Source organism: Neomonachus schauinslandi, chromosome 5 (genome assembly GCF_002201575.2).
Source record: "Neomonachus schauinslandi chromosome 5, ASM220157v2, whole genome shotgun sequence".
Classification (NCBI taxonomy): domain Eukaryota; kingdom Metazoa; phylum Chordata; class Mammalia; order Carnivora; family Phocidae; genus Neomonachus; species Neomonachus schauinslandi.
The window spans coordinates 146,848,530-146,860,813 of NC_058407.1; the positions used below are offsets into that span (position 1 = coordinate 146,848,530).

General features: G+C 48.4%; 1 protein-coding gene across 1 annotated transcript in view; it reads left to right on the forward strand.

Moving 5' to 3' along the window:
* SNX29 (sorting nexin 29) overlaps positions 1 to 12,284 on the forward strand; it is a 502,531-nt gene that overhangs the window by 109,915 nt on the left and 380,332 nt on the right. Inside the window, exons 11-12 of the mRNA XM_021698163.2 lie at positions 2,175 to 2,238; positions 4,344 to 4,472. Coding sequence (XP_021553838.2) covers positions 2,175 to 2,238; positions 4,344 to 4,472 — 193 coding nt within the window. The remainder of the gene's footprint in view (positions 1 to 2,174; positions 2,239 to 4,343; positions 4,473 to 12,284) is intronic.

A 12,284-nucleotide genomic window follows, 5' to 3' on the forward strand; every position in this document is an offset into this window, starting at 1 on the left:
CCATTTTCCAGTTAAAGTTGTACATGCTGAGTTCTTGTAAGTTATTTGCTGCAGGATGTAAGAGGCAGTGCTTTACCACAGTACCTTCCCATCCCCTTTCGGAGTTGGGAAGCTGGGTGCTCTTTTTGCCTCTTGGATCCGAGGGAAAGGCTCAGAGAGGCTGAGACACTGGTATGAGCCCAAGAGCCAGGACCCTGCTTACCTGGTCAAGTTCAGAAGGCAAAGTCCTCTAGATCCTGTTTCATAATAGGCATCTGTGAATGTGTATTGTCTGCTCAAGAAATCCTCCTTTAAAGACCTTCCTTCCTTAATTTGGGAGCCTGGCTGTCTTGTTGGGAAGGTACATTGGACCCAGTAGGATACTCTGCAGACACCTACCGAGCCCGGCTGAGGCAGGTACACACTTGGCGGCTGTACCTGCTTCGTGCTCTGGTTCCTGTCTCTCCCGGGGTGCAGGGCAGCTTGGTCCCCGTTGTCTCATCAGGCCTGTGAGCTCTGCTTAACCTTCCTTCCATCCTTCTTGGTCCTTGCCCCCAACCTGGCTCTTTCCTTTTCTAGCATCTTTTGTGGGAATGCTTTTCTGCCTATTTTTTTTCTACTGAATTTTTTTCTACTGAATTTTCAAACGTTGAGCAAGGTTGCAAGGATCCTGTGTGACTGGGGCACCTGGGTGGCTCAGTCGTTAAGCATCTGCCTTCAGCTTAGGTCATGATCTCAGGGTCCTGGGATCGAGCCCCGCATTGGGCTCCCTGCTCAGCGGGAAGCCTGCTTCTCCCTCTCCCACTCCCCCGATTGTGTTTCCTCTCTCGCTGTCTCTCTGTCAAATAAATAAAATCTTAAAAAAAAAAAAATCCTGTATGATTCTGGTCTTGGAACATGTGCCGGGAACTGCACCCCCACGGTCCTGGTTGTGGCCTCGAGACCTGGACATGCCTTGTTTCTGAATCTAGCACACGTGTGACCTGGGTCTCTTTCCCGGCCCTCCTGCCTTCTTTCAGGGCCGTGGGTCTTCATGGCGGTGTCACCTGGGAGTCCGAGAACTCGGTTTCGATCCTGGCTCTGACATGAGAGGTGTGAGGTTGTGTGACTTCACCTGTCAGGGTGTGCTCTTCCTTTGTAAGATGCATTAATGTCCCTGTGAGGCGTCTGTGAAATCCAAGTTCCTCCATCTTTGCATGTGACCAGTAGCTGTTACTGTTTCCTGAGGTCCAATGCAGAGTTGAAAATTGGGAGATTTGGATTCAAATTCTAGCGCTGCCGGCATTTAATCTCCTTGAGCTCATGTGCACGCCCATAAAACAGCCTGTCGTGGTTGCCATGTGGCCCCATGCGCTCACTGGGTGGGTCATTTGGCTGTGAGCTTTCTAGCAGCCAATCCCGAGAGGGAAACAGAATTTCACAGGGTTTGTTGATGGGCAGGGGAGAACAAAACTGGCTCTCCTGAAGAAATCCAGAAGTTCTGGGTCTTGAGATCTGAGTGATATGGTAAACGTTTTTAATAGGTGGATAGATTGTGAAAACAGTTAAGTTTGATGAAGATAGGGAAGTTGGATGCTTATTTAAAAGAGTGGCTTTCTATCACTGAATGTTTTCCTAAGTGGAAGATACCCAAAAGAGTAGCTCCTGTAAGTAAAGAGGGACTGCGTATAGGAGAGGCCCCACCCCTTTCCAGTGTCACCTGTATACTAACGATAGAAGTCCGGGTAGGAAAAGCACGTCTCTTAGGAAACTTGGGTAAGTATTTCTGTGTCCAGCTGGAGCCAAATGCCACTTGATTGGCTTGCTCATCTCTTGATAAACAGCTGTAACTGGGAACAGAGTCTCTGAACTCCTTGTTTACCCATCATTGTTCAGAGCAGATGTTGTCCAGTAGCAGGGGCTTGGAAAAGCGTGTAGAAGCTGCAAAGCAGTCTTTTTTTCCGTAGCAGTGGAGTGTGCTGCCTAAAGAAACCCTCCACACTCCTCACTCTGCCCGGCACTCCCATTTCGTGTGGCTATTAAGTGATGAGCTGCGCCCACTGGGTCTTGGAGACTGCACAGGAATTAATTTTGAAAGGGAAAAAGGGAACTTGTCTAGACAGCTTGCCCTAAATAGCACATAATCCAGCTTGGTGAGGGGACGGTCAAACAGGCGGGATCTGCCAGTTTTTCTCGACTGTGCTTTCTTCCCTTAGGTGAACTGCGACAAGCCATTGTGGCCATGATGAACAGGAAGGACGAGCTGGAAGAAGAGAACAGGTATCCTGACTTTTCAGGCTTGAGGAGTTGTCTCTTGGACGTTACAGCTCTGGGACGGAGAGTCTCACAGATGAAGGAAATTTTGCTTTGACAGGATTGTGACCAATGATCTCTTCTTGTGTGGGATGTACCACTTGAGCATTGGCAGGGATTGAAAACCCTCCAATCATGGCTCTACCTTAGAACACACTAAGAATTTGGTAAAGCAATATTCTCAAACATCTTTTTTTTAAAAAGGGACTTTGAGATACAATTCACACATTATATAATTGACCCATTTCAAGGGTACGGTTCAGTGTTGGCAGACATGTGCAGCCATCACCAGGGCCCACTTCTAGAATGTTTTCACCACCTCGCAGAGACCCCCCCCCCCCCACCACCTGTTGGTGGTCTTCCCCTGCCCGCCCCCCCCCCCACCCCAAAGCAGTCTTTGGAGTAACCTTTTATTTGAGGGCTTTTCTTACCATATTCCAAGCACTCAAATACTTAGTTTTCTCAAATCAGGGATACCTAGGGCAAGATGGTATTTGGCTTCTTTTTGACTTGTTCAGAAGAAGCCCAGTGGCAGAAAGCGAGCAGGTGAAGGACTTTATTCGTCTTGGGTATCCCTTGGTGGATACCTGCCCTGCGTCAGCTATGCTGCGCCCGTCTGGCTGCCTTGAATGTGAGCTGCTCGACTGGCTGGGGTGGTTGGTGGAGGGCCTTGCCTGCGATTGTAGGCTAGGCTTCCGTGAGCCCGACTGTCCTGCCTCCCTGGGGGTTAGGGGACGTGCGTACATGTGCCTGTGTGTGTGTGTGTGTTCACGTGGCTCTCTTATTCTTCTCTGAGCAGGAATTAAGTGTCCATGGTGACAGGCAATCATGATGTCCTTTTTAAACCTTATTTTGGGCCCTGCTTGACAAGCTTCTTCCTCATCCTTTATGGAAACACAGAAAAGCAAACAAGCCTGATTTCTAAAACAAAAGATAATTTTTTGAAAAAGGAATCTTGAGACAGCACAAATTTCCAACTAAAATAAACTTTAAATGAAGGGCTTGTAGCCATCACAGGATTCTTTTTCCTTGCACCAGCTGGAGCTGTTCTCTTTGGCAGAAGCCGTAGGTTCTGTCTCACCTTGTGAAGAACAGCAGTCACTGTCAATTTCTCCTAAGCAGCAGGGGGAAAAGATTGCACCATGTTTGTGTCAGGGGGTTCCAGGCCCCAAGAAGGGAGTTTTTCAAAGCTCTAAAGGAACGTGGGCCTCCGAGTTGAGTGAGTGATAGGGGGCCGGGGCCAGGGGGGAGGTTTGCCAAGTTCACAGTCACACTTCTTCCTCTATCCTGATGTCACCTGGCATGTGTACACTAGATTAGGGGTGTAGGTGCCCCAGAGTCAGTAAATGATCTCCAGAACAAACCATTTGAGGTCCAGTGAAGTCAACGGTAAGTCAAAACCGTGTTTGGCTCACTTCTTGGTGGCAACTAGTGGTTCTTTCTGGAAGATCTGCCATCTTGTCTGCTTTTAAGACCAAGGGTGACCAGTGGATGTACTTTGGAGGGTTAACTCCCAAGCATGACACAGAACAGGATCCCTGCCGTGTGAAACCGGATAAGGCTATAAAACACCACGTCTGCTTGTGCCACCCGGAGACGCCGGGGCAGGAGGCTGGTGTGTTTTGTGGGTAGAATGGGAAATGAGAGGAGGCCTCTGTCCATATTCCACTGTTACTGCTCACAGGACCCAGGTGGCCTATCCTGGCATCCCTGCCCTGGTTCAGTCTCTTCTCCAGTGAGGCTGTGACAAAATGGTCTCCTTTCATGTGCTGCCCCTTATGGTGGGATGCTTTGAAAGGGCTTGCCTCGGGGTCTCTGAACTCCTTGTTTACCCATCATTGGCGCTACTTGGGCTGTGGGGGGCACAGAGCCTGGGCCACATCCTGGTTCTTACTCAGAGGCTCTTGAGCAGACGTGGGTGTCTCTGTGAATGCCCTTACCTGAGATAGACTGGAATGAGGGTTGATGCAGACCCTCATGGAAAATGAAGGGATGAGGACTTCGATAAATCCCTGTGTTGTGGTACGGTGGGCTCCGCGGGCGGTGCGTGAACACATGGTCCCTCTGCCCAGGTCTTTGCGGAACCTGCTGGACGGGGAGATGGAGCACTCAGCGGCCCTGCGGCAGGAGGTCGACACCTTGAAAAAGAAGGTGGCCGAGCAGGAGGAGCGGCATGTCCTGAAGATCCAGGCGCTGGCAAGGTAGCGGGGAGCAGGGGGCATGACAAGCAGGCATGGGTGGGGTGCGGGGGCTTTGTGCAAACCCCAAGCACACCCTTCACCAGCACTTACAATTAAACAACAAAGACCAGTGGAAATCTATGCATTTGAAATTTTAATTTAACTTACTGGATAATTACTGCATAATATGTATGCATATGGCTCGAAATACAAAAGGTGCACGCGGTAAACGATGCCATGCCCCTGGAGGCGGGCAGTGCTAGCCGGTCCAGAGATGCTCCTTCACCTCCTGCTTCTGCCTTCCTTCCACCTCCGTGAGAAACAGCCGTGTATTCCACACCCCCCTCACTTGGCATCGTAGAGATGATTCTCTACCGGGGTATGTGGGGCCGCCCTCTTTCTAATCGTGATCGCTTGTCGTCCGCACCAGCGTTGGTTCGATGACCAGGGTGCCCCCAGCCAGGCGTCGGAGGTGGTTTGTGATGATCTGCTGAGGATGTTGTTTGTAATGATGCCACAGTGCATAACCTTTGTATTCATCGCTTTGTTCTCCTGAATTTGTTGGAAAAACTCCTGGAAGTAGAATTGCTGGGTCCAAGTGCAGTAGTTTTCGAAGGTGGATAGAGGTCAACACCTCCTCTGCCCGTTCCCTCTGCCTGTTACCCCCGCCCCCCCAACCTTAGAGGCTGCACTAACATGCGTCCCGCAGTAGCGGGTGAGAAGACCTGCTTCTTTCCAGCCGTGCCCACAGGGGTCGGGCCCCACGTCTAGGTCCCTGATAACCTCACAGGCGAAAAGTGGCCCTGGCAAAATGGTTTTCATCTGCGTCTTCCTAATGATGCATACAGTTAAGCCTGTTCTTAATAAAGAGCCATTTTATTTCTTTCCTGTGATTTAGTTTGTATCTTATTAAAGAAAACTGACAATCTCAAGTCCCATAAAAAATGTGGACTTTCCTGAATTTCTTCACACACAAACATTTTTACGTACTGCACTTAAAATCTATAGCCTGTCATTTCTTAGTCTGCTTCTCTGAAGCACTTAGATTTCATGTTAATGGCTTTTACGTGCTCGGATGTGGCATTTCATTGAGCTAATGAACCACATGAAAATAATTTCCATTTATTGGACATCTGAGTTCGAGTTTTTTCCTGTTTTAAGGTAGGATAAGCAATTTATTGGTGGTTCTTTAAAGCTACTTTAAAATAAGACCAGGAGGGGCGCCTGGGTGGCTCAGTCAGTTAAGCGGCTGTCTCTTGGTTTTGGCCCTGGTCATGATCTCTGGGTCATGAGATGGAGCCCTGTGTTGGGCCCCGCACTCAGTCGGGAGCCTGCTTGAGGTTCTCTCCCTCTGCCCCTCTCCTTGCTCGTGTGTGCTCTCTAAAAAATAAATCTCTAAAAAAACCCCCAAAACAAAAAACAAAACAAACGCAGGAGCTGCAGTCCTGTGGATCTGCAGGGGGGTCCCGAGCTCCCGTGTTCACAGCGTTACTGTCCTGGTGCTCCCCAGTGGTATGTGTGTGGAACTACTGGAATTGTTACGTATACGTAGTCAAACGTTGGCCCAATGATCCCATATCTAGTTTTAATGAGAACTTCTCTGCTTTCTTCATACTTTGAAATGCCCTCTCAAGAACATCAGACAGTTGAATGACAGTAAGTACAGTCCCCGGCATTTTCTCTACTGGGCCACCGTTTAGCCTGGCATGCCACGGTTCTGGGGTAGAATTGTGTGTGTTTACGTTAAAGGCTAAAGTGTGCAGACCCTCTGGTTCTGAGTCACAGACTGCTGTTCTCTGTCACTTTGGGATTGTGTTAGGCTGCTTAGCCTTGAGTCCCCGCTCTGTTGCTTGCAGGTTGTGTTTCTGGGTGATGGCTGAACATGAGCAAGCGTGTGTTTCTTCGTTGAGGAAATAGATGATCTTCTGCACCAGAAAGGACAAAATGAGAGCTGTATTTGAAAGGACATGATGCTCTGGTTAGAAGCAGTTAAGTGTATTTTATAGGAAGTGTGTTTTAGTATATGATAATTCTGAGGAGAAGTTTAGCCCATGAATGCAATAGAAAAAATTAATTTCTTAAGCAACGTTTATAATCTGAAGTGTCCCCATTGGAACCATGGGTAGCTAAGAGTGGAAGGTGCCTGAAGGTTTGCAGTCTGCAGGTAGAAGGAACATCTGTGAAGGGGCACGTACTTGAGCAGGAGAACACAGGAAGGAAGCAAATGAAGCAGCTGGAGGTGTACGTTTTGATACGGGCCAACTGCTGACCTGTTCCAGAGAGTTTCTGTGCCAGTTGTTGGAACTTTCTTCTTGCTCCTGGCCATGGAAGGAGCGTGGTCAGTGCTGCCAGATGGTGGACCTGCGTGGACAGTTGTTGCTTGGGAGCCTGGGGTGCTGTTGATGACGGGGCCCAGGAAGGGTCACAGGCCAGAGGCGAGGCCCAGGTGCGTGCCCCGGGCTGTTCTGTTCTCACGTCCACTTGTGTTCTGTGGCAGGTGTCACAGTGCAGGTGGTTCAGCCTAGTGGTTGGTGGCACAGATGCTACCATCAGACTGGGGGGGGGGTCCAGTCATGGCTTCGCTACTGCTTAGTTGTGTGAGCCTGAGCAAATGACTCCTTCGTTCCCTTAGCTGTAAGATGAGGATAAGAAAACCCTGGACCTCACCATTGTTGCAGGATAAAATGGGAGTGTGTGTCGGCTCAGTAAATGTGCTTCGTAAGTGCTCAATAAATGTTAATGGTTATTATCCTTTTTCTTTAGTATAATAATTATATTACTAAGAAACCTTATCTAATCAAAACCTAAATTTTAATGGCAATGGTGCAGAAAGAATTAAATGTTAGGCTATTTCAGACCCTAAAAAGTGAAGTTATTTTTGCTGTAAGGATTGGAATACTCAGACTGTGTTAGTATGTATGTGTGTTTTACTGGATTTGAGTGTTGTTGTAAAACTGAACCCTCCCCTGCCCCCCACCCCCCCGAACAAATTCAGCATTTTCTCATGTACCTTTTTGCTCAAAATTCATGCCTTTCCTTTGGTGCAGTCATGGGGTGCAGTCATGGCTCAACCAAGAACAAAGTCCTATAACCAGCCCATTGCTTTTGTGGCCCCGAGCAGCTGCTTGATCCTAAGGTGGGGATATTTTAGTCTGGAGCAGTTCAGAGTGTGAGTCTCATGGCTAAAAGATTGCCCTATTTCCTACGGAATTAAGCAAACTGAAGCTATGAGACAGGGGTTCACAGGAAGCAGACTCTTACATGCAAACTACCTTTGAGAGAAGCAAGTGACCAGGGTTGTTGGATTATTACTGGCATGTTTTTTGTTTCTGCTCATTTAGCTCTTTTTTTTTCTTTATAAAGATTTTATTTATTTGACAGAGAGAGAACGAGAGAGGGAACACAAGCGGGGGTGGTGGGAGAGGGAGAAGCAGGCTTCCCGCTGAGCAGGGAGCCCGATGTGGGGCTCAATCCCAGGACCCTGGGATCATGACCTGAGCCGAAGGCAGACGCTTAATGACTGAGCCACCCAGGTGTCCCTATTGGTTAGCTTTTAATGTGCAAAACATTATTTCAGAACTTGGCAGTTTAAAACAAATGTTCATGATCTTCACAATTCTTGGGGGTTTAGAATCTGGGAATGGATCAGCTGGGTGGTTCTCGATCAGAGTTTATCATGAGGCTGCAGTCGCCTGACAGCTTGGTAGGGACTGGAGGGTCAAATTTTTTTTTTTTTTTTAAAGGTTTATGTATTTGAGAGAGAGCACATGTGCGCACAAGAAGGGTACAGGGAGAGGGAGAAAATCCCAAGCAGACTCCCCGCTGAGCATGGAGCCTGATGCAGGGCTCAGTTCCATGACCCTGAGATCACGACCCAAGCCGAAATCAAGAGTCAGATGGTCAACTGATTGAGCCACCCAGGTGCCCCTGGAGGGTCCACTTTCAACTCACTCGTGTGGCTCTTGGTAAGAGGCCTCTCTTCGCTGCCACGTGGGCCTCTAAAGTAGGGCTGCGCACAGCATAGCAGCTGGTTTCCTGGGGAGTGAGTAACCTAAGAGTAAGAGAATACACCGCATGGAAGACACAGTCTTTCACAACCTAATCTTGGGAATGAGACCCTATCAGTTTCCCTGTTTCCTGTTGTCACACATTTGAACCCTGATTTAGTGTAGGAGGGGTCTACACATGGATGGGCCTTCCAAGAGGCAGAGATCACTGGGGGTCAGTTTAGAGCCTGTCTGCCGTGGCCACCAGGATTCTTTTTCTCCCTGGGGTGGACACTATCCCAATCTTTTTGGATGGGTGGTTCTTCCTTCCTGTCCGTGTGATTTGGTGGGACTGACTCTATCAATGCCTACCTGGGTTCCAGAGCGGGGCAGGTGATACAAGCCTGGATAGTCAGCTTGTTCTATTTCTTGATCATCGTGATTGGGTCACAGAAGGTATGCAGCCAAGTTGATTTGCTAAGAGGCGATTTTGGCCTTGTTGAGAGGATAGGTTGTAAGGCAGGCATTGCTGGTGGCAGTCTTTGCTGCTGTGTGGGAAGATCCTGACCTCAAATGGCAACAACACAGTGAAGAGATGGGGGGAGAGAGAAACAGGCAGGTTCTAATTATATACCTTGAGCTCGTGGATCCAGTCTTTCTTGAAGCTCTTTTTCCTCTGGACTTAGCAGTTACATGAACTAATAAATTCCTTTTGTTACTTGAGTCAGTTTGTGAATGTTCTTCGCTGTTAAAATCCTGAGTCCTAACAAACCAGACTTCTTTGTTTGTATAATAGGGGGTTGGAGGGAGTTGTGTTTCTTCTGTGCCTAAGTAGAATTGCTTCCTCAGCCATCAACCTGCCAGGTCCATGAAGAGATGTGCAGCTGGTCATGATTCGGGAAGAGGGTGAGGAGTGTGTCCTGATGAGAACCCACTGGGTTGTTTCACAGAGCCCCAGTCAAAGCCTTTTCATCCTCTCTTGTCAGGACCAGCCTTACTATTACTGTTGGTCACAGCTTTATCTCCTGTTGGGGAGCGTGGGTGTGCAATCAAGAACATACTGGTTGTGTGGTGTAGCCATTTCCTTTACCCTCCTGAGCCTCTGGCTCCTCCTGTCTTGAAAATTTAAAAGGTAGGGGGTCTTTTCCGTATCTCCTGTGAGGTGACGAAAAGCAGAATGCAGTGTGGTGTGTCCTGTTGAGTGCTGGCTTGCAAGGGCTGTCTCTAACCCTTGGCTAAGGAGGCGGCACAGTGACTCAGGTCCTGGCTGGGCCACCTAGCAGTTTCTCACATTGTCCTTTCTCTGTGAACTGGTGCATAATAATCTGAACTAATATTAATAAACTTTTGGCTGTAGAAATCCAAACCAGATTAGCTTGGGTCAACAGGGGCATTTGGTGTCGGTGGGACTGGTCATTCTCTTCAGGTGTTACCGGACCCGGGTTCTCCAGTGAGGTCATCGCTCTCTCCCCTCTGCTCGTGTCCTTCTTGGGTAGGGCCTCTGCACATAGCAGCAAAATGACCTCTGGTAGTGCCAAGCCTTGTGCGGGATCCAAAGAGAAGAGACTTTCTCCTCTTGTCCATATATAACCTCTTAGACTCTTCACTGGGCATGTTGTGGCCAGGAGTGAATAGAAGGGCATGATGGACTGCCTCACCAGGTCTCCAAGGCAGGCAGTGGGCAAATCAATCATGTTTGTTATACTTCCTCATAGGTTTGTGGGGAAGGTGACAGGAGCTAATGCTCCTAAAGTCCTCGGCAGATCTCCAGGCTCATCATCTGCTCAGTGGATGTTCCTGGATTTCTTCTTAGCTGGTGTATTGGCAGTGGGTGGCTAGGGATGCTGAGGCCAGGCAAGAACTCGTGGGTCTGTCTCTTGTCCTTTCCCCTGCAGTGGGCATCTGGGAGCCTTTGGCCACTGGCCTTCACTTGACCTTCAGCTCCTCCCAGTGTTTTTTCCAGTCCTGTGTGTCCCATTTGTCCCTTTTGGGCTATTGTGTAGTTACCTGCCGTGACTGTGCCTGCGTGTGAGACAGAACTGTACTGCCCAATCTGTAAGAGAAGGCTAAATAAGGCTCTCAGGCACCCCACTCCCATCATTCTATCTGGCCCCTGAGACCTTCACTGGCTTTCCAGGGAGGCTTTAAATCTCAGTCTCTTCCTTTTGTTGTTTTTAAATTAGAGAAATGTGAGGGGGTATGCTTTTAGTGAAAAAGGACCGTAAATGTCTTCAGTGTTCATCTGAAGTCATTGATGATGGTTTTCATCCCAAGAGTCCAGTGGTCAGAGTTGAGAAGTTCAAACATGGGCTCTGTGTCCTCTTTTCTGTCTTGCCTCGGTTGGGTCTTAAAGTCTAGTAATAATTTGACCTCCTTAGCAAGCACCAAATCTCATGGATATGTAGTTTTCAGGCTCTAGAAGAGTCTGTATTCCTTTTTTAAAATAAAAATAATTGGGGGAGAAAATTTTGGGTAAGGTCCCCTTTATTGTACTGAAATGAAATGCATGGCTACTACGAGCTACCTATAGAACTAATTATTAAATGAGTGTAACACTCTAACTGCTATGAAGGAGAAAGAAAAGGAAAGGAACTGATAATAAAAAGTAGATTTCAATATATATTGGCCGGGTATGGCTTTGTGGTTTAAGTGCTTGCACTACTTATAATGCATGAGTTTGGATTAAAGGCCATAAGAAGATCACAAGGCATTCTTTATAAGAACAGAAACTGAAAGAGCAGAGCGTGGTGGATTCTAGGGTAAAAACTAATACGTTGCGTGTATATTAAATGAACTAGATTGTAGGGTCAGACTAGAAACAAACTTTGCACCTAAGTGAAGGGTCCAGGACGATTGAAAGTGCAGTAGGTGTAGGTCACTCTTGGGTGTGGGACTGCCTTGGCCTTCAGGACAGCTAGTGTCTCCGGCTCCGTGGGATAAATGCAAGCAGCCCCAGCATTCTGGCGATGGCCAAAAGCGTCTCCATCCTTTGGCGTTGCTTAGACTTTGCCAAACATGAGTCACCAGGGGAGCTTTAGAAATGTCCAGGTCCAGGGCGCCTGGGTGGCTCAGTTGGTTAAGCGACTGCCTTTGGCTCAGGTCATGATCCCAGGGTCTTGGGATCGAGTCCCACATCGGGCTCCCGGCTCAGCGGGGAGCCTGCTTCTCCCTCTGACCCTCTCCTCTCTCATGCTGTTTCTCTCTCGCTCGCTCTCTAATAAATAAATAAATAAAATCTTTAAAAAAAAAAAAAAGAGAAATGCCTAGGTCCACCACCTCTAGGAGGCGGTGGTATCCCCAGTGAGAGTCCTTGCCTTAGCCCTTACGCAGTATTCTTACCTTGAACAGTTTGCAAATATGCTGTCAGAATTGGGTGGGAGCCTTCTGGCTCATTTTGAGTTGCTTTAGTTTCTGAGAGGCTTTGGCTAAGGACTAGACCCTGACTACAATGAATTGTCCGTTGAGTTCCCACTGTGTGTTCCAGCCTACTCTGGTGCTCCTGACCCTCACCTCCCCCTTGGACACGAAGCTTGCTTTCCCCAAGGTCACTGGCTCTTGCACTTGGCTGAGTCTCATTAGCTGAATGAGCTGTGCTCTTCCTCATTCTTCAGCACGTCCTTGTCAGCAGCTGACAGGTCCATGATGACTTACACCAGAGCAGCCACGGAGAGTTGAATGCATGGGGTGGGACAAGGAGGAGTAGATGTATGCATCAGGGCAGGAGACAAGATGGCTTAGGGGGAGCTGGGTTCCTGAAGCTTAATGCTACTGAAATTCAGTGAAGGATGGTTCGTACTTGTGTGTTCATTTGTTGAGTCACCCCACAAGCATCTATTCTGTGTTAAGC